The sequence below is a fragment of the Amblyomma maculatum genome, chromosome 11 (genome assembly GCF_055883805.1).
Source record: "Amblyomma maculatum isolate TAMU_Amacu chromosome 11, ASM5588380v1, whole genome shotgun sequence".
Lineage (NCBI taxonomy): Eukaryota > Metazoa > Arthropoda > Arachnida > Ixodida > Ixodidae > Amblyomma > Amblyomma maculatum.
Genome location: NC_139354.1, coordinates 141,178,166 through 141,200,790, shown reverse-complemented (window position 1 = coordinate 141,200,790; position 22,625 = coordinate 141,178,166). Strand labels below are relative to the sequence as shown.

The 22,625-nt window shown below is 47.1% G+C and overlaps 1 protein-coding gene across 1 annotated transcript in view; it reads right to left on the bottom strand.

The window, feature by feature from the left end:
• LOC146175089 (neprilysin-1-like) overlaps positions 1–21,802 on the bottom strand; it is a 94,623-nt gene extending 72,821 nt beyond the window's left edge. The window contains exons 1-2 of the mRNA XM_084583525.1: positions 21,609–21,802; positions 18,743–18,878 (exon numbers count right to left, since the gene is read on the bottom strand). Of these exons, the coding sequence (XP_084439651.1) occupies positions 18,743–18,878; positions 21,609–21,802 (330 nt within the window). The remainder of the gene's footprint in view (positions 1–18,742; positions 18,879–21,608) is intronic.
• Between the last annotated feature and the right edge of the window lie 823 nt (positions 21,803–22,625).

Below are 22,625 nucleotides of genomic sequence, written 5' to 3'. Positions count from 1 at the left end.
GTCTTGGCCGGGTCACCCTGGACATCCCTATTATCCTCGACACGAAGGAGGTCAGCGCTTTAGTTGATACGGGAGCCGATTATTCTATCCTTAGCGGGCGGCTTACAAGGACACTGAAAAAGGTGATGACGCCATGGAACGGACCAGACATACGTACGTCAGGCGGACATGTGGTTGCACCAATGGGTATGTGTACAGCCCGGGTTACGGTGCGAGGCTGCACATTTGTTGCGACTTTTCTTGTTCTACGCGAACGCTCTCGTGATGTTATTCTTGGCATCGACTTCCCTCGTGAGCCCGGTGCCATATAGATCTACCGAACCGCTTGGTGACGTTTTCCGCCAAACTGGCCACTGAAAAGCATGAGTACCGCGGGTCCCACTCCACGCTGCGAGTCGCCGATGATAGCCTCACAGTGCCACCACGTGCCAGCATCCTCGCCAGAGTTACCTGTGACGAGCCACATCACGGCCTCCGGGTTGTTGAGCCTAATGTCTCCCTCTCACTCGCCTTGGGAGTTTCTGTGGAAAGAGGTTTTTCTTTCCTTCGTGGAAGAGAGACGGAGGTACTTGTCACCAATTTCTCCAATGAACATCGACATCTGTTCTGTGACACTGTCATTGTTTACGTCGACCATCTGCACGAAGTCGCCGAATGTTTTGCTTCAGAGGAAGCTACGCCTAGCACTGAACCGGATGATGCGGTACACGCTGTCGACACAAATTCTAGCCTTTCCTCCGTTGAAAAGAGGCAACTCCAAAATCTATTGCTGGAGTTTCGTGTGTCATTCACGTCTTCATCTAAAGTGCAGCAAACGTCGGTCATTAAACACCGGATTATCACGCATGAAGGCACTCGACCCATCCATCAGCAGCTCTATCGTGTGTCTCCTCGGGAGAGAGACGCTGTCCAACAGCAAGTCAAGGAGGTGCTCGCCGATGGCGTCATTCAACCTTCAAGCAGCCCATGGTCGTCGCCTGTAGTCCTCGTTAAAAAGGAAGACGGAACACTTCGTTTCTGCGTTGACTATCGGGAACTTAACAGTATGACAAAGAAGGACGTCTATCCACTGCCACGGATTGATGACTCTCTCGACCGACTTCGCCGAACCAAGTACTTCTCCTCCATTAACCTCAGGAGTGGTTATTGGCAAATTGAAGTCGATGAGAGGGACCGGGAAAAAACTGCCTTCGTAACACAAGATGGGCTCTATGAATTCCAAGTCCTCCCATTCGGGCTCTGCTGTGCTCCTGCCACCTTCCAGCGGATGATGGACACTGTGCTCACAGGTCTTAAGTGGCAGACATGCCTTGTTTATCTCGACAACGCGATAATTTTTTCACCGACGTTCACGGAACACTTGCGCCGCCTGAGAACTGTTCTCGAAGCTGTCCGGTCCGCCAACCTTTCTCTCAAGCCTCAAAAGTGCCACTTCGGGTTCACCGAATTGAAGTTTCTTGGGCACATCGTGAGTGCTGATGGCATCCGACCTGACCCTGAGAAACTTGCTGCCGTGCTGCCTTTCCCGTCCCCGCCCACAAAAAAGCAGTCCGACGGTTTTTGGGACTGTGCTCCTATTATCGTCGCTTTATCAAAAACTTTGCACAGATGGCAAGCCCTCTCACTCTCCTGACTCGAGATGACGCATCATTTTCCTGGGGCGCGGAGCAGCAGATGGCTTTCGACGAGTTACGACGCTGGCTCCAGTCACCCCCGATCCTGGCACATTTCGACGATGATGCCGACACAGAATTGCACACGGATGCGAGCAACTTCGGCCTTGGTGCCGTTCTAGTTCAGCACCAAGACGGGGTCAAGAAAGTAATTGCCTACGCCAGCCGTGCACTTTCCCGTGCTGAGTCAACTATTCCACCACTGAAAAAGAATGTTTGGCGGTAGTATGGGCCGCTGCCAAGTTCCGTCCGTACCTTTATGGCCGACCGTTTCGCGTCATCACTGACCATCACTCGTTGTGTTGGCTGAAAAACTTAAAGGATCCTTGTGGCCGCTTAGCGCGTTGGGCTTTGCGCCTACAGGAGTTCGATTTCGATGTTATTTATAAGTCTGGCCGGAAGCACACCGATGCTGATAGCTTGTCACGCGCGCCCGTCGGCCCTCCTTCGTCAGATGCCACCGACGACGATAGCTTCCTCGGAGCAGTCACTACATCCGATCTCGCCTCCAAACAGCGTGCCGACGACGAGCTGCGACTATTATTGACCACTTTGAAGGTGGGCATCCTACAATACCCCGGTATCGTGCTCGGGGGTTGTCGTCGTATTGCCTCCGCAATGGGGTGCTTTATAAGAATTCTACGTCGAGTGCGAAAACACAGCTGCTAGTCATTCCGGCTGATCTAAGGCACGAAATCCTCCTGGCCTGCCACGACGAACCAACTTCAGGACATCTTGGCTTTACACGCACCCTAAACCGAGTCCGGCAGAACTATTACTGGCCACATCTTTCTCCGAGCGTTAGACATTACGTACAGACTTGTCGACAATGCCAGCGATGAAAAAAACCCACGCTCAAGCCATCCGGTATGTTAATCTATTAAACTACCCCTCACACCTTTCGAGCAAGTGGGCATGGACCTTTTAGGTCCATTTCCTTTATCCTCGAACGTACACAAGTGGATCGTAGTTGCCACAGACTACTTGACCCCCTACGCTGAAACGAAGGCCCTTGCCCGAGGTACTGCCGGCGAAGTTGCTCGATTCTTTATGAACGACATTGTGCTCAGACACGGTGCACCGTCGCCCATCATTACTGACCGGGGACTTCACAGAGTCCAGCACCAGCGCGTCGCTCGTGCCAACAACAACCGCTTTTTTTTAAGTTCCACTTACATGCGGAACATGTGGAACCAGATTAAGAGTGTAGTTATAATCTGCGAGTGCGTGCCAAATGTGCTCCATCCCAATCTTACCCTCCTAGTTATTTCCCTTTCGTGGTCCGGATCTGCGGTTACAACCTCTTCTAAGTAAATATATTCGCCTACTACTTCCATTTCTTCATAACCTGACGTAAACTGCTGTTCCTTCCCGATGCTGTTGAACTATACCTTAGTCTTCTGCATATTAAGTTTCAAGTCTACCTTTCTACTTTAGCTGTCTAGGTGATCAATCATTCTTTGCAGTTCATCCGCTGAGTTAGTTAGCAAGGCAATGTCATCAGGAATTCGCAGGTTACTGAGGTATTCTCCATCTACTCTTATCCCTAACTATTCCGATTCAAAGTCTCTCGATGCTTTTTCTAAGCAAGCTGTGAATAGTACTGCGGATTTCGTGTCCCCCTGCCTAACACCTTTTGTTACAGGAATTTTGTTCCTTTCTTTATGCAAAATTATGGTTTCTGGGCAGCTCCTATATATATATATATATATATATATATATTCTTGCACTTCCACGTACAGATCGCCTAGACCCTGATTTCAGAATGCTTGCATGACCGCCGAGGTTTCTGCTCAGTCAAATGCTTTTTCGTATTCAGTGCATGCTATGTAGAAGGGCTGGTTATATTTCGAGGATGTTTTTATCACCTGGTTGATGGTATGGATATTGACGCGAAACCTTCAAAACAGTATTTGTTGTTTTTTAACAGCCGCCGGCATACAGGCTTATCACTCTCATTCTGGACCGCGTATCAGTTCCGTAATCTTTGTTTTTTAATGTTCGATGTCGCGAGTGATACCTTTATCAGTTTTGTTGTAGCGAAATATGCACCGAGATCTGGTGGAGGTGCTGCCCTTGATCCTTCAAGCGAAGACCTCAGCCTTATTCCTGTCGCCCTGGAAGACCAACCTACATGTCACCGAGCCAGCCGCCGACTCCAAGGCCTACAACCAAAACACGGTCTGCTGCCTGACCCCATTCGATCTCGGAAGGCATCGACGCTGACAATGGCCCAGCCTACAGCACCGGTTGTTTTCGTCCAACCCCGTGAGCCCCCCTGCTTCCATGGGCGACCGGATGAAGATGCGGAAGATTGGATGGACCTTTTCGACCGAGTGCCAGATTTCAACGGCTGGAACGACGCTGCGAAACTCAGGCAGGTCTACTTTGTTCTTCAAGGACATGCCCGAATTTGGTTTGAAAATCACGAGACTTCTTTCAAGGATTAGGAGATATTCAAAGCACAGTTCTTGACAGCCTTTACAAGTTCTGTCCGAAAAGAAAGAGCTCAGGCCCTCCTCCAACCAAGAATTCAACCACCAATCGAGCCCGTCCTGGTCTACGTAGAGAAGATGAAACGCCTGTTTCGCCGCGCCGACTCTAACAAGACCGAAGGTGAGAAAGGTAAATTCCTAATGCGAGGAGTTAGAGTCGCTTTTTGAGGGGCTTGTCCCGAACCCGCCGAAAGCTGTGGAAGAATTTGAAAGTGAAGCATCGACCATCGAGAAGACTTTGGACACCCGGATGCGCCACTACGAGCGACCACTTCAACCAGACTACTTATGCCACTACCCCAGCGGATCTGCAAGCGGAGAGAACCTTCGGGACCTCATCCAGGAGATCGTGCGAGAGGAGCTCCGCCGAATGCTGCCATCATCGCAACAACCCCAGGTGGCAACGCTCGCGGACGTCGTCCGTGAAGAAGTTCAGCAGGCGCTGGGCGTTCCTAAAGCGACGACTCCTGCGGCTCCAGTGCATGAATCAGCAGCGATGGACTATGCAGCTGCATTATGTCATCCTGCACCCCGACGCGACCTCCCAAGCCGAAGCGACCTCCCAAGCCCTCGTCGCTACCATCCTGCTTCCGAAAGGCGCCCCTTGGTCCCCGCCCGCCAAGCCTACCAACGACCCCCTAGCCCCAGAAAGTGCGCCGCCTGGAGGACAGCAAACAACCGACCGCTCTGCTTCCATTGTGGTGAGGCAGGACACATCCTCCGTCACTGCCCGTACAGGCGGATCGGCCTTCGTGGTTTCGCTGTCGACGCCCCACGACCCCGTCCTGGCGAGCGACCACAGGAAATCAACGACTTCCTGCGTAGCGGAGAGCACTCGTCGCCAAGGCGTCTGTCATGCTCCCCATCACCGCACAATGCCCGATGTGCGTCGCCGGGCCGTGGTTACGTGCAAGGACGGTCTCCTAGCCCCCGCAGGGGAAACTAAAGGCAGCAACCTTTGGAGGTGAGGTTGCTCAACGGCGAAAAGACGAAGATCCTCCGCCGCCGACGACCACTAACGACGACGCAGCCATTTCACCGCCGCTCCACACGACGTCATCGACGACAACACGACCAGAATGCAAGCAGACACCAACGCCCAGCGAAGTAACAACGGTATGCCCCGGCCATGACCTGAAGAAAAGACGGAGCCGAGATCGGACACTAAGGCCCACGTGCAATACGAGGACGCGAACAAGTGACCTTGAAGTTGATATCGACGGTCGCAGAGTCACTGCCCTAGTAGACATCGGAGCTGACTATTCAGTCATTAGTGGACCGTTAGCCTCTCAGCACAGAAAAGGTACCACCGCTTGGGATGGCCCGCTGATTCGCGCCGCACGTGGCAACCTGATTACTCCATCGGGACGATGCAGTGCAAGAATAAGCGTAAATGGGCGTACTTACCCCAGCACCTTTTTGGTCTTGCAGCAGTGCTCCCGCGATGTGATTTTAGGAATGGACTTCCTAAATGAACATAGGGCTATCATCGACCTGCGATCAAAGCTCATCAAGCTCTCTGCAGACAAAGCCATTCCTGCTACGACGACGTCGATGCAACACATCCTTCTAAACGTCCTCGATGATGAATTGACCGTCCCGCCCCGATCAAGCATCGCTGTCTGCGTAGGTAGCGCAAACATCGAAACCGCTGAAGGCATCGTCGAAGAAAATATCCAGTTGCTCTTAGAACGAGGTGTCGGCATCGCAAGAGGCCTCACGAAATTCCGGAGAGGTCAAGCTCAGGTTCTGGTAACAAACTTCACCGAAGAATACCGGCATCTCAACAAGGGCACCACGATCGCTTTTCTCGACGAATTAGCGGACCTCGAAGATGTATTCACCCTCCACGACCAAACGCTGGAAGACGCACCGGACCTATTCCGTCAGCCCACATTTGACATCAACCCGGCATTGACCCACAACAGGAAAGACCAGATTCTCAGTCTGCTTCGAAGCTACGGGGAGTGCTTCTCATCATCATCGAAGGTACGACAAACACCACTGACCAAGCACCGGATAATAACGGACAAACACGCCCGACCTCTGCGCCAAAGTCCTTATCGTGTATCGCCGCGAGAACGCCAGGCCACTCGCGATCATTTTGAGGAAATGCTGCGTGATGACGTAATCCAGCCATCCAACAGCCCCTGGGCGGCATCAGTCGTTTTGGTGAAGAAGAAAGACGGCACACTTCGCTTCTGCGTTGATTACCGCCGCTTGAATAGCATAATGAAGAAGGATGTCTACCCGCTTCCCCGCATCGACGACACTCTCGACTGACTCCGCAATGCAAGGTACTTCTCATCGATGGATCTGAAAAGCGGATATTGGCAAATTGAGGTCGACGAAAGAGATCGCGAGAAGACCGCATTCATCACACCGGACGGTCTTTTTGAGTTCAAGGTGATGCCATTTGGCCTCTGCTCCGCACCAGCCACATTTCAACGAGTAATGGACACAGTCATGGCAGGCTTGAAGTGGCAAATTTGTTTGGTATATTTGGACGACGCTGTTGTCTTCTCGTCAAACTTTGAAGACCACCTAAAACGACTACAGGCAGTGCTGGAAGCCATCAAGTCATCGGGACTAACGCTGAAAGCAGATAAGTGTCACTTCGCCTACGAAGAACTCCGGTTCCTAGGTCACATCGTTAGCAAGGATGGTATTCTCCCAGACCCGGAGAAAACAGCTGCAATCACACCGCCTGCCGACAAGAAAGCTGTGCGCTGATTCCTTGGGCTGTGCGCTTATTATCGACGATTTGTCAGAAACTTTTCGCGGATCGCCGAACCGCTGACGCAGCTTACAAAGGCTGACGTACCTTTTAAATGGAAAGCGCCGCAAGGAGAAGCCTTCGACGAACTTAAGCGCCGCCTGCAATGCCCTCCTGTACTTGACCAATTTGATGAAAACGCCGAGACCGAAATTCACACCGACGCGAGCAGTGTGGGCCTAGGAGCCATTCTCGTCCAGAAGAGTGCCGGACAGGAAAAAGTAATCGCCTACGCTAGCAGGTCCCTCACAAAAGCCGAAGTCAATTACTCCACGACTGAGAAGGAGTGCCTTGCGATCATCTGGGCTACTTGTAAGTTTCTTCCATACCTATACGGCCGACCATTCAAGGTTGTTAGCGACCAGCATGCGCTCTGCCGGCTGGCTAATTTGAAAGATCCGTCCGGCCGCTTTGCCAGATGGAGCCTACGACTTCAAGAATTTGACTTGACTGTAGTCTATAAGCCGGGCCGGCAGCACTCCGACGCAGACCGCCTATCACGCGCTGCCGTCGACGCTCCCCCGAAGGACGATGACGACGACGCCTTTTTGGGACCGGTAAGCGCCAGCAGTTTCGCAGAAAAACAGCGATCAGACCCTGAGCTGAAAGCGCTGCAGATTACTTAAAAGGAAAGACCACTTCCCCTCCTGGTGTGTTCAGGCAACATTTATCATCGTTCGCGTTAAGCAATGGTCTCCTAGTGAAGAACTTTGCAACCAACAAGACAGCGCATCTTCTTGTAGTGCCTAAAAACCTCCGGCAGAAAATTCTGCAGGCGTTGCACGATGAACCCACAGCAGGCCATCTCGGATTTGCGCGCACGTTGCGTCGAATTCAGGAGAAGTATTACTGGCAGCGACTGCCTGCCGAAGTTGCCCACTACGTGAAGACGTGTCGTGAGTGCCAACGACGCAAGACGCCGCCGACCAGAGCAGCAGGACTACTAAACCCGATTCCGCCCCCTGACCTGCCCTTACAACAAGTTGGGATGGATCTCCTCGGCCCCTTTCCATCTTCGTCTATGGGTAACAAGTGGATCATCGTGGCCACTGACTACCTTACCCGTTACGCCGAAGCAAGAACACTACCAAATGGTACCGCGGCAGAAGTCGCCAAATTTTTTTGTCGACCAAATTCTCTTGCGACATGGCGCCCCAGAAGTGCTCATCACGGACAGAGGAACGGCGTTAACGGCAGAGTTGACGCAAGCCATCTTGGAATACAGTCATACAAGCCATTGACGAACAACTGCGTACCATCCCCAGACCAATGGCCTTACGGAGCGCCTGAATAAAACTATCGCGGACATGATCGCCATGTACGTCGACGCTGAACAAAAGACCTGGGACGCCATCTTGCCGTACATGATCGCGTATAACACGGCACTCCAGGAGACGACCAGAGCGACCCTGTTTAAGCTTGTGTACGGAAGGGAGCCCACGACGACGCTCGACGCAATGCTGCCGCACGTAACCAGCGAGGACAACCTTGACGTCGCCGCCTACCTGCAGCGTGCAGAGGAAGCCCGACGACTCGCACGGCTGCGTATTAAAGACCAGCAGCGCACCGACAGCCGACGATACAATTTACGACGACGCCACGCAGAGTACATTTCCAGGAGACCAAGTGTGGGTTTGGACACAAATTCGCCGGCGCGGATTAAATGAAAAGTTGTTGCGTCGATACTTTGGGCCGTACAAAATCATTCGCCGCGTCGGACCACTGGACTATGAAGTCATTCCCGGCGGAACGTCAGCATCACAACGGCGACGCGAACGCCCAGAAATTGTACATGTTGTACGACTGAAGCCATATTACGCGCGTAAAATAATTTGTGGTGTTTAAACTTTGCAGTGTTTATGTTTAAGTTTCTTTGTTTTGGAACTTCGAGGCGATGTTTTTTTTTAAGGGGGGATTAATGCCGCGGAACCTTCAAAACAGTATTTGTTGTTTTTTAACAGCCGCCGGCATACAGGCTTATCACTCTGATTCTGGACCACGTATCAGTTCCGTAATCTTTGTTTGTTAATGCTCGATGTCGCGAGTCACACCTTTATTAGTTTTGTTGTAGCGAAAGATGCACCGAGATCTGTCTCGAAGGTTCCGGCCACTCGGGTGTCTTTCCACAATGTTCCAGCCCGTGCTGGTAGCTGTTTCCGACGTTATCTAGATTGTTCTGTGCAGCATTTAAATTGAGCGTTGACGAGTGTTATGAGCATTCTTTGTTCGACGATCGACGAGCACGTTTGTTTCTGTCGCCGCCGCCGAGTTGCTTAGTTGTTTTGCCGGCGCAAGTCAGCCCAAATAAAGAGTTTCTTTAGTGCAATCATCGACCCCTTCATTTGTGTCGTCTGCCTCGTCACCACTACGTGACAATATGATCGATAGTTGAGTACCCTTTCCGAAAACATACTTAAGCTTTTGTTTGGTTGCAGTCTAAGGTTGTCCCTATTTTATTAGCGATTACTTTGGTAGATATACATACCATGCTGTAACCTCATTGATTTGTAATGTAAGTCCTTAGCATCTCCTTTCTAATGAATTAAGATAATGTTTGCTCTTTTTCTTGATTCCGATACCGTCGATGACACCAAGGACTACGTATAGAGTGTGGCCAGTTTTTCTAGCACGATATCCCCCCCCCCCCCGTCCTTAAACAAATTTATAGTTACCTGATCCTCTCTAGTTTCTTTTCTCCTTTTGAAAGTTTTTAATGCTTTATAAACTCCGTCCTTCGTCACTGGAGGAACGTCTGACTGCTTTTCCCTACCGCCAATCTCACTATTGTACTGGCTTCTTTGGCTACAGTAGAGAGTAGTATATAACTTCCCGGCTACTTTGGCTATCTTGTCCATATTCCTGATGACACTGCCCGCCTTATCCCTTAGCGCATACATCTGATTTTTGTCTATGCCCAATTTCTTCTTTATCGCTTGAAGGCTGCCCCTGTTCTTTACAGCATGCTCGATTTTCTCCATCTTGCTTTCTTATATCCGCCACTTCGCGCTTATTGATCAGCTTTGGTATCTCTGCCAATTCTATCTGCTCTGTTGAATTGGTAGCTTTCTTGCTTTGGCGTTTCTTAATCAAAATTTTCATCTTCTTAGTACGGTATCCTCTCTCGGTAACGAAGGTTTACTAACAGCGAAAGTAGGAGTGCTCCCTTTCGATAACAATATTCTGTGGGCGAGTTTACCGATACCACCTCACATGTAATTTGTGACGGCTTCCTGAGAGCCCTACATTAAGCTACATCAAAAAAGGTGGCGGCGAGTGCTGCCCCAATATTTCATCATCATTAAGCGTGTCTAGGTTTACCAATTGCCCGTTCAGCTGCACTTCTTCGTGCGTCAACGCAAAGGTTCTGATCCTTTCCTTGGTAAAACCTTCTGAATCCCTGTAGTGTTTTCTTTTTTAATACCACATGCATTCAATTAATTTGGCATTCCTAACCGAATAATGCCGTAGCTTACTACTTTACAAACTACACAAACTTAATCTCGACTCAAAGATTCTCACCTAGCTCGAAGCTTCGAAGCCGTCACCAGTTCGTTTCTGTTAATGACCTCACTCGGATCCGAGTATGGTTGACTCTGGTGTCCCTCATGGCTCCGTACTCGGTCCGCTTCTTTTCCTTATTTATATTAATGATCTACCTTCCCACATTTTATCTAGCATTCACCTATTCACCGACGACTGCGTAATATTTAGGGAAAGAAAATACGAAAGCTATGCACTAACCCTTCAATCTGACCTCGATTTCATCTCAACCTGGTGTAAATCTTTGCTAATAGACCTCAATGTTAACAAGTACAAATTCATGTTTGTGTGTAGAGTGACTACTAATATGCCCTCCTATCACCTTAACAGCATGCTTCTAGACTCAGTATTCTCGTATAAATACCTCAGTGTTCACACTACTAGCTACCTTACCTGGACTGTTCATGTTACCATTTTATAAAAACCGCCAACAAAACACTTGCATATCTTCTTCGTAACTTTCGCAAAGCACTCGCTTCTCTTAAACTTCTACTTTACAAGACACTCGTATTGCCTAAACTAGAGTATGCAGCATCAATATGGCATCCTTACCACCAAAACTTAACGCACTCACTGGAAATGACCCAAAACATTTCTGTACGGTTTACCCTCCCTAATTACCACAGAACATCAAGCGTATCCAGCAAAAAGCCAGCCTCGGTTTGTCATCCCTCGCGTCTCGTCGCAAAACACTTCGTCCTCGTCTTTTTCATAGATTTTTTTATCATTCTCACCTGCGCGAAGAACTTATTTCACCCCCACAGTGCCTTTCAACACGGATGGATCACGCCCACTAAGTAGGAGTTCAATTCTGCAGAACAGAAACCTACTTTCATTCATTTCTACCCAGTATATCCGACGAGTGGAATCAACTTCCCGCATCACTGACACTAATCACTGACACTAACTAATGACCATCGTTTATTTCAAGAATGCCTCAGCTAAAAATGTATAACCAACAACATTTTGTAAACCTATGCTCATTAGGTTATGTTTTGTTTTTTATTACATTCTATAACCACTCCCCTCTGTTGTGCCGTATGGCCCTGAGGGTATTTTAAATAATACATAAATAAATAAAATAAATACTTGTAATTCAATGTTTTCTGAAACGGCTTTACCACACAATTTTTAAGCGCTTTTCGGAACGCTCACTCTATGATCTGAAATAGAAAGTATGACAAGAATGTGCCCTGGGTACAAGTCTCGCGACTGTGGTTACCGAAAGTCTGCCAATTTAGCTATTTTGCATGGGCCTCAATCCGCTCCTTCAGATGTTGGGAGTTAAGGTTGGGGCGAGCGCTTTGTAGATGCTTTGCCGCGAATCCTAGCATTTTTACCCCCATCAGATGTTTACGTAAAGGTGGTGGTTGTCGCTCCTCTTCAGTTTCAGGTAGGCAAGTCACCTGCCCCACGCGGCTAACAAGAAATGACATAACCAGGCGACACATTGTTTAGGAAGTTCATGCAGCTTACCAGGTAGCCTTGCAATCAGTAAACAAATTTTTAGTGGCCTTTGTGTCTCTAAGGCCATTGAATTCTTAATATTATTTTATTTTCTGACAACAGAACGCCTCACATTCGAGAATGTAGGCATCGATACCTTGCATTACATGGTATCACCTCGGTTTTCTTAGCAATATGCAAGAGTGCGGATTTATAAAGAACTCACGTCAGACAGAACTCTCGGTCGTAATTCTGTACTACCACCAAACACTCTTTGAGATAAGCTTACATCTGTACACCTTGTCCCAGAACGACCCGATGGTAACGTCACCTACATAGACAAATGAATGACCACCATTCACAGCATCCAGGCTCACAGAGAGGTCCACGAGAACAACGTTAACGAGCAGCTGTATAGATAACAGCTCCTTAAAGCGTGACTAAGGCTCCGATGAGAATGGGTCCAAATTTTAAGGCGCAGTCTGAGACCCTCTTTTTCAAAAAGACTTTAAAATGTCTAAATGTTTTCTCTTTTCAATCACTGGAGTGTACATTTTGAAGAATATTTTAGCTTTTATGTCCTTTTTATATCCTATAATTCGTGTATGAAGATGTCAGGGCCAAAACAGCCCTGTCCCGTGGATTCCCCTAAGGGGTCAAAATGAAGCCTCTTTTGAGCAGTAGCTCTGCAACTTACGTAAATGTAAGCGTCTGGACGTAATACCTTGAAGGCAATAAAAGATACTAAACTTCCCAAATAACAGCATTTTACATTCCACAATGGTACACTGCATGAAAATACCGAACTAAGAGATTAATCTTATAGCAGCAGAATTACAGAAGCGCTGATCGCACCCTTGAGACAAGGTCTCACTCTCACGGCGGTGTTGCCGTAAGTGCGCCGCAGGATGGTTTGACACGTTTCCCACAGTGAGCGTGGCTACATTGCACAAAGGATGAGAATGTCGAGTGGTTATGAGCGTTCACTCAACAATGTCTACTTTGTAATCACGAGGAGGGGCATTACGAAAGAAGTGAAAATACTTTCGTTCAGTTCAGTTAAGTTCAGTTAAGTCGTGTCCGACTCTTCGTGACCCTATAGACCATATCACGCCATGCTTTCCGGTCTCTCATTATCTTCCTAACATCACATAACTTCATCTGCAGCGCCTCTAGGATGCCATCTAACCATCGCGTTCGCTGCCTACCCCTTTTCCGGTGACCCGCAACCTTTCCCAACATCAAATCTTTCTCCAGCGACTCTTCTCTTCTCATCAGATGACCAAAGTAGCTGAGCTTTAACTTTAGAATTTGACCCTCCAATGAGCATTCAGGGTTTATGGTCGACAATTTCGACTAATTTGATCTTCTGGCCATCCAATAAACTCTCAAGAGTCTCCGTCAGCACCACAATTCAAACGCGCCAATTCTTCGGCGGTCAGCCTTCTTCACAGTCTAACTCTCGAATTCATACATCACAGCTGGAAAGACCATAGCACGAGTTATACGGATGTTGGTTGGCAGTGTAATGTCTCTGCTCTTTACTGAGTGGTCAAGGCTAGCCATGGCTCTTTTTCCCAGAAGCAGGCATCTTCTAATTTCATGGCTGCAGTCTCCTTCCGGGATAATCTTGGAGCCCAAGAAGAGAAAATCTCTCCCGGCTGCCACTTCTTGTCCTTGATGATCGAGGAAATGATGGATAGGGCAAGGCGCCATGATCTTTGTCTTTTTAATGTTCAGTGTAAGCCCAAACTTCTCACTCTCTTCTTGTACGCGCAACAGAAGTCTCTTGAGTTCAACATCACTTTCTGCGATTAAAGTGGTATTATCCGCATATCTAAGGTTGTTGATACGTTTCCCAGCAATCTTCACTCTAGCTGAAGACTCGTCCAGACCGGCCTTCTTCATGATGCACTCAGCATATAGGTTAAATAGGCAGGGCAACAGTGTGCAGCCTTGTTTCACACTTTTCAAGGGCAGATAAGACAAAGTCTCACTCTATCGCCGGTGTAGCCGTAAGTGTGCCGCAGGATGCTTTGACACGTTTCCCACAGTGAGCGTGGCTACATTGCACAGAAGATGAGAATGTCGAGTGATTATGAATGCCCACTCAACAGTGTCTACTATGTAATCATGAGGAGTGTCATTACGAAAGAAGTGAAAATACTTTCGTACTCATACGCTAACGCAAATCGGCTTTTTAATTCGTTTCAAGAAATTAGACTGACCTGATAACATAGCTGGGCTGCCCACTATTAGTGAGTCGTTAGTTTAGCATGACAGAGTATGGAAAAGAGAAGGGAGCAGAGAGTTCAAGCCGACTTAGATTTGCCGGAATGAACATTTCACCACATGAGTATCGCCACGACTGAGGCAGGAAAACGCTATCTTCAGAGGTGTGCTATTTATGAATGCGAAACCATTACTACGCTACCATTGCAAGACATTAAAAGTACTTGTAGACACGCTCGATTGTTTTCAGCTTGAGAGGGCATTTTAGGCGCTTTGGAAACACGTATGCGTGTTTGTTTTCGTGTGCGTCTAGCTATGTACGTGTTTGATTAGCGCTAAAAAGGCCTTCTGAAGTAGGCAAAGCTGTGTGTACAAAATGCGTGCACAGTCTTGTGTCGTTCTCGTAGGAATTAACATCAAGCGATTGCCTGTAATCGAAAGCGTCTAGTTGGAGGATGCCTAACACGAACGATTGTCTCTGTAGGGTGATTAGTTATTTAATTAGAGTCCTAATTAGTAAACTAAAATCAATCACACCACGAAACAGCCATACTAGTAATGTAGACGTTTAATGAATATGACGTCCCGCCAACCGGATGCGTTGTTCGTCATTGTTGTTCAAGTCTTTCTCCAGTGTTAGGGTCTCAACATGTCTTTACAGATACAGCCGTCAACGGTAGATAACCGAGTGTTAAAAGTCATAAGATTCAGCGTTTCATTAATGTAAAACAGAAAAAGCAAAGGGCCGATTATGTACCTTGTGACACACCCGAAATAACGAAAACAAGCCGAGAATTGTTGACCAGCCTATACAAGCTGTTAACAAGTAAAATCATCATATCCAAACAAGAGGTAAGAGGATCAATGCCTAAACATGACAGATTATGGAAAAGCTGCGTATGGGGGCTTTATTGAATGTTTTTTTTTCTTCAAAGTTTTGAAAACTTGCGTCCGAAAGTATGTTAAGATCTAAGTTAGACCTAACTTAATTGATAAATAGAACCATTTGTGTGTCACATGACATACCTTTCCGAAAACCATGATTTGGATCAGCTAAGTTTACTTATATAGAACGTTTGCATTATGCGAGTAAACAATGTGATGCATTAGTTTCGAACAGATGCTAGTAGGCGATATGGAACAATTACAGTTGGATGAAGAAGGGGAGTATTTTTTCTATACTACATTCACCTCGCATACCCTCATTAGATACATATTCCGTTTGATACTGACTGCCGAATTATTTGTGTCAGAATCATTCTTGAGATATGTTTCAGGTTTTTTCGTAGAACTGATTCGATCAACGTTAGCTAAGACACTTTAAGTCATTCTAATGGTTCTGTAGTGCTGTTGGGATGAAATGCTATGCTTGGCATGACTCGGTTGTCTTTCTGCGGCAATTTGTGGACGTTACTATTGGGTTCTTGGCTAAATACAGACCAAATTAGAGAACATAGGGCTCCAGATAGGAATATGGTCGATAAATACAATAGCTGAATCCTTAGAGAAAGGGGAATAATAGTTCTCCAAAATTGAATGGGGTTGGTGCATAACACGTTCATCTTTGAAACAATTCATGATTTATTATTTCACGGTGTAAGGATAGCAACCTTGAAATGGTGAGTAATAGGTTGTTAAATATCAGGAACAAAATTGATCCACTAGGGCTCTGAGAGTACCAAAATAACGGTTTTGTATATTTATTTTCGTGATAATGTCAAGGTGCATAGAATAATATAGAGGGGAAGAAAATACCGAAATCAAATTGCACAAAAACTAAAACACAAATGTATAAATTACATACGCAAAAACAAATTAAAAAGACAAGGCAAACACAACCATAATATTAACGTAAATAAGAAAATATAAATTTTTATGTAGTGCTACATTTAATCCAAGAGGGCCCTTATCACATAATAAATGGGTACAAGCGTCCCCCGGCCTGGCGCTCGGCTTTTCCAGGGGTGTGCGTTTGGGAGAAGCTCCGTAAGCCTGGAAGTCGTGGCTTGCATTGAATGACAAAAATAGACACTTTATTGGGGGTGGAGCGGGACGCAATGCATGAATGAGGAAACAGGGATGCCTTCAACCTAAGAAAAGCAAGTAGTTTGGATTTCGTCCATACATAGGTACAGAGGACGGGTTGGCTGTCTTGGCCTCAGCAGTTCTGTCATCTACCCGCAGCCGCGATGTACGTACCATATTAGCAATGGATGTTGAAAAGGCATATGACAACATCAGTCATGCTGCAATCCTGAATGCCATTGACATGCTCCATCTCCCTCCGAGAGTACGCACTTTTGTCGCATCATTTTTGGATGGACGAAAATTTGCAATACGTCTCAGCGGTGACACTGTTGGTTCATTCGTTTCACTACGTGGCGTGCCCCAGGGATCAGTATTGTCTCCGACGTTATTCAATATTACTTTCATCCCATTGGCGTGGCGCTTACATGATATCCCTGAAATCAAGTTTTTGCAGTACGCAGATGATATCACGGTATGGAGCACTCACCATGATCTTCTCACTCAAGAGGCCGCCCTTCAGTCAGCATTAGACGTAACCTCTGATTACGCCTCCTCCATTGGCCTTCAACTTTCTGTGTGTAAAACGTCATACACGTCAGTCGCCAACCGCTGGGGACGCCGTAAACTTGCCTCAAATCCAATTCGTCTCTCTCTATCAGGCACCCCAATACAAGAAAGTTCGAGCCTGAAAATTCTGGGCTTAACAATTCACCAATCAGGATCAGCGACTGCTTGGCTCTCTCAGGCAAAAAAGCAAGCACTTCAAACTATAAGTTTAATAAGAAGAATTGCACCTAAAACGGGTGGCGCTGGCTCGTCTGTTGCACGCCAGTTAGTGAGGGCGGTTCTGCAGCCCCGTATTGTTTATCAGGCCCAGTTCCAGCATCTTACAAGGGCACAATGGGATCGCCTTGAAGCCTTAAATCGAGAAGCTATGAGGACCATAACATGCCTTCCACGAATCACACCGGTCGTAGCGTTACAGGAGAATGCGCAGCTCAACACCATCGATGAACTGGTGCAGCAGCGCCGAGATGCTCGCAGACTCAAGGCCACTTTGTCACATTCCACGCAAGCACTGAGGGCGTATGCAATGTCACACATTATTATTCAGCCACCTACGCCAGTTCTCCCTCCCTGGAAATTTATACAGTTAGGAGACAACAAGCCAACTGACATCCGCAGACCGACGTCTGCCAACTCTGCATCGTTGCTACGCCAGAGATTTGAAGAGCACGATGCTAACCTGCCTCAGGATTCCGTAGTAGTGTACGTAGATGGAAGCCTGCAAGGCTGTGAAGCCAAAACGGCAATCTACTGTCCACGGAGGCCTAGCCTGAATCAGACAACTACGTTTCAGCTTTCGGAACCACTTACATCTTTCTGCGTTGAGCTTGTGGCAGTTCAAGAGGCACTCTGCTCCGTGACTTCTATAACCATGCTCCCTACAGCCCACATTGTAATCCGCACTGACGCACTTCAAGCAGTACGTCTGCTCCGACGTGTCAGCCGCTGCCCTAAAATTTGCCAGGACATCCACCAGCTTGCGGCGCGCATCCCACAGTCAATACGCATTGAGTGGGTCCCACGGGATCTGCTGCCTTCCCAAAGTCAAGCTGATTTTGCAACCCGCCTCGTGAACCAAGACGCATCAATCCCACAGCTTCTCGAAGTCGACGACGCTACCCTCCTTTTGTCAAGAAAGGAGCACCTCCGGCGCCGCACACGTGCACTTATCCCTCCGTGTGCGATATCCCTTCCCCGCGGTCTCACCCGTGCAGAGGAGGTTGCGCTTAGGAGGATCCGGGTCGGTGTTGCCCTTACACCAGCAGTAACTAGGACGTGGTCATACTTCCAACACTTATATCCTCGCCCAGGATGCCCGATCTGTAACAACGAAGATGTCGAGGCCGACATCCACCACTTGCTGTGGGACTGCCCAGCACTCAAGCCAACACGATTCCGGCACCTGAGAATAGCTGGCCTTTCAGCAACCAATCCTGCCTCATACGTCACTTGGACGCAGGGACCTCATCATCGCTCACTTCTGGACTTCATAAAATCAGCCAACCTTTTTCCATTCATTTAATCATTTATTCATCCTTCATCTCATAACCTACTGATGCCCTGAGGCAATAAATATCGACTTAAAAAAAAAAAAAAAAAAAGGAGTTTCCAAATAAAATACGACGGAAATATTGCCGTATAAAAGCAGAGGGAAAAAAGAAGCCTATAAATAAAACGCGGTAATTTTCTACTCCAACCATACAATAAGAAACATGCGCGATCACAAGATGCCTCTTGAGGCCTTCATACTTAAGAGGGGGACGTTCTTCAGTAGCTTTCAAAAAGCCCAAAGAACTACTCTAAAAAACGGCGAAACGCGAAGTAAAGGACGGGCTCAATGCATTGTTGCGCCATGTTTATGGCGCACTTAAGTTATGCAGTACCAACTATCTCGACACGTTGATCTGAAAAACCGACTTTGAAACCATCGGTTCCACCGAATGAAAGCTTCAGCTCAAGTTCGAGGAAAGCCCAGCCTGACTCACCACTCCTTCTCTGATGTTTTCAAAAAAGATCTTGAAGTTCTTGGTTATGCTCTCTGTCAGGTGCTCCCTGACAAACAGGCTCACCATAGGATCGTAGAAGTTGTCGTACGAAGCCCTCAAGCACGTCTCAATGGGACTGTAGATCCTGCGCCCGAAGTCAAGAGATGCCTGATAATGGGTATGCCTTCTGTGAAATTCAAAAAACCGCGTACAGTGATCCTATTCAAGCACAATCAGTACCAATTGTTGGAGGTCTCACAAGACACCGGACTTTTAATCCAGCCTACACCTATGTGCCACTGATAGCGACCAATACTATCATTCCCCACTGTCAGGTCACATATTTGCTGGATCATCTTGAAAATCGCCTTTATCAGTGGGTGCTCGGCGAGGAGAAATTTCGGTCCTCTAGAGATCTGGTGATTAACCTAATTTTGAATTCAATTCTAGGAGACGAACAATAAGCATTCTTCTAATAGAAGCAATATATGTTTGGTGCTGTGGACCAAACCTTCTTCTAATTTCGTCATTTTGAAAAAAGCCCCTCCTCAGTTTTGGAGAAGCCGCACAATCAGAAATGGATGTTTACATTGCACGTTCTCGCTACCCCTTCTGCACTCACTGCTATATTCGAGCTCAAAGCGATAAGTGTTTCTTTAGTGGCTTCCTTCAATGGTGCATTTTCGGTAATGTAACCTTATCGTCCCTTATTTTTACCCTTGATTTATATTACATGAGGCTGCCAAGCACATGGACATACACATGTAGTTGTTACTTTAGCTACATAACATAATTGCGCACTGAGGTAGACTTTTTCCGAACTATATCATCTCATATCTCTGAGGCAACCCGCAAGTTGTGTATAGAATATCAGGCACGCATTATAGAAGAAAGCTGCAGAATGGGACCTTTTAACCCCTGACCAATGCTATGTCACCCATGTCGAGCCCAGTAGCTTGCAGGCAAAACCCCAAATAAACGTACTACCAAAAATGATATCGCTAGAATAAAAAAAAAATTACGGCCAATTTGTATAGTTAATCAAAGCGAAGTAGGTGCGTAGCACTGCTTAACCGTTGTGTTTCAGCACGTCAAGCACGGCTAACCGGCGCCGCAGTACCTCCCGGCCCTGCTTCACCCATTGCGACGCGAAACAAACGTGCGGCGCAGCCGCGTCCCCAGCTTCTCTTACACCATCTTCAGAAATGAACAAAAACACGCACAATGTACTTCTTTGCAATCCACTGCTCTGCGGCTGAAAATCCTCGGGTGGGATCATACCGGGAGAGAAAGAAAGGGAGAAACGCGCTTGAACGCGAGCGCCAATTAAGGCGCGGAAGTAAGCACAAATAGCTTCAGGACACGGCGAGCGGCTCGGAGCTGAGGTCTATTGTCCGTGAAGGCTGAGGAATGACTGATGCGAGGGGAGAGATGCCGGAGTTGAGGACACGCGAGCAACACACGGATGCTCACTCGGGAGTCACACACACTTGTGAAACGCTGCCCTGTGACGGCCGCCACGCCCGCAACTGAGACGCTCCTCTCTCACTGTCTGCTCTCTCATTGGGTGCATCTATGCGGCCGCTTCACTCCCTCAGTGTTAAGTCGCTTAATGCGGGCGTCGCCAGTTTCCCTTCCTCCTCTTGAAGTTCGCAGAGAGACGGATGGACAGAGAGAGAGAGTGACTACTGCTGCAGCTATGCCGCCGCTCCGCCTCCTCAATGCTAAGCCGCGCGACGCGCGCGTCACCACTTTCCCTTTCTCCACTTCAAGTTCACAAAAAGAGAAAGTGAGCGGCTTCACTAAAACAGTGTTTCTTCAACTGTTCTCATAAACAGACGATTGAATCTCTAAAAATAGAGGGAGGAGGGTATTACATAGGGCCAGAAATGACGTAGAAGGGGGCACAATCAATTTCCCGGTCTCTCAAGTTGTGGAATTGTGGCAGGTTGTTCTACTTGTAGAGATCTCAGCGACACCGCCTTTAAAACGCTTGGGAAAACGAGAATAACATTCTAAACCACATAACAACTTGCTACGATTATCATAGGGCTCTCAAGTGAAATTACAAGGCATTCAGCCTAAGCAATCTTTCCTTATGCATGGCCTTTAACCTTGTCCTTGTGTAGAACTTAACTGCGCACCTTGATGATTTGTTTCGAGTCTACGCCAGGAATGAAAACGATCATCATTGTGAAATTTGTCGATAGAATTTCTTCTGTCACAAAAACATAAAACTCTCACTACATTGGCAGGAGAATGTCGACCTCCTCCTAAGGGAAAGGAGATATCATTTAGAATTCAGATACAGGAACACCTTGGTGACCTACTTGTATACCACATTGTGGAAGGTTACTCTTTTGCAGCGTTCACATGTAGGCGATAGTTATTTTGCTAATTCTTTATGTAAAGTGGAAATTAAAATTCGCCGTTTCCTGCGCGACTCAATGCAAGAAGCGTGGAAATTACAATTTATACTGGACGACAAGATCGGTTTATTGTGCATGGAATTGCATGTATATACGGTCCAGCTATCTAACAATCCTGTGATTTGTGTTTTCTACGTGGTTACGCCAGAGGCCTGGAAGTCGTGGCTTGCATTGAATGACAAAAATAGACACTTTATTGGGGGTGGAGCGGGACGCAAAGCATGAATGAGGAAACAGGGATGCCTTCAACCTAAGAAAAGCAAGAAAAGCATGGCTCTGTGGCTACCGAGCTATACCGGAGTAGAATATGTTTACACACTCCATTAATGACTGGAAAAGTGGCGGATTTATATATAATACCATTAAATCTGCGCTAGTCTACTTGACGTGAGCTGCGGTGCAGCAATGTATAATTGGGAGAGTGCTACCACCAGGACTCTTCACACCTGTTGAAGTCAAATCGAAGCAGTTCCGCGATGGCCTGCATGGCAATATAAGTGACCAGTTCCACTTTGCTTTGCTCGAAAAGGGCGCTGACCACGTCTCCGATCATGGCCAGATCGTGCGTGTCCACGCGCGAGTACACCTTCAGGTGCAACGTGATGGGCAGGTTGTCGTTTATTGCCTCCATCCAGTCTTCGACACTGACGTAACTCTGGTACTGCAAGTAGAGTGCAGAAGACGACACTGAGAATACCATTGGTTACACTGAAATTCTCCCTTAACGAGATTGTACCGACTAGGTACGGTTCCTACTTTTGTAGGCTATCGCATTGAACTGAAAGATATTATTTAGCTTATATCAGTGTTCACTGCTCATCAGGTAAGATCGACAGCATGTCACCTTTTCTTTATCTAGGCCGCACATTTTATAACACTGTGATGCAGTCTGAAAAGTTCTGTAACCATGTTTAGATGCAGGACATAACAATAAATAATCAAATTCTTCACTATGTGACAGTCTTTTAGGCCACATGCAATGTAAAAATGACATAGTCCGCAGTTGACCTATGACTGAATCAACCTCTGAAACTAAGTTTTCTTAAGGGACAGTAGTTGAAATGAAATTTACGCGTCGATACCATTGAAGAATTTCAAGAGGAAACTGAAATGTACAAACAGTAATTTTTTCTTGCATACCGTCGTTAATGGAGCACTTATGTTTGCTTGTTATTTGATACCACATGAGTCACAGATTTTATCTAGTGTGATGTAGACTCATGTGCCATTTTGTGGGAAATGAATGCCTGATTTTTTACGGGACACGCATGAAAATTGGCAAGAAGAGCAGAGTAGGTTTAAACTAAGAGGACAATATTAATTTAGACATCATACTGCTTCCTTCAATTTTCTAGACATCAACAGGTTTCGCGTCATACACGTTCAGACGATTTCTGGTTGCAAGCTGGAATCATCCTTGTTAGATTTTGTTTAAATGGTAGATACAATATTTT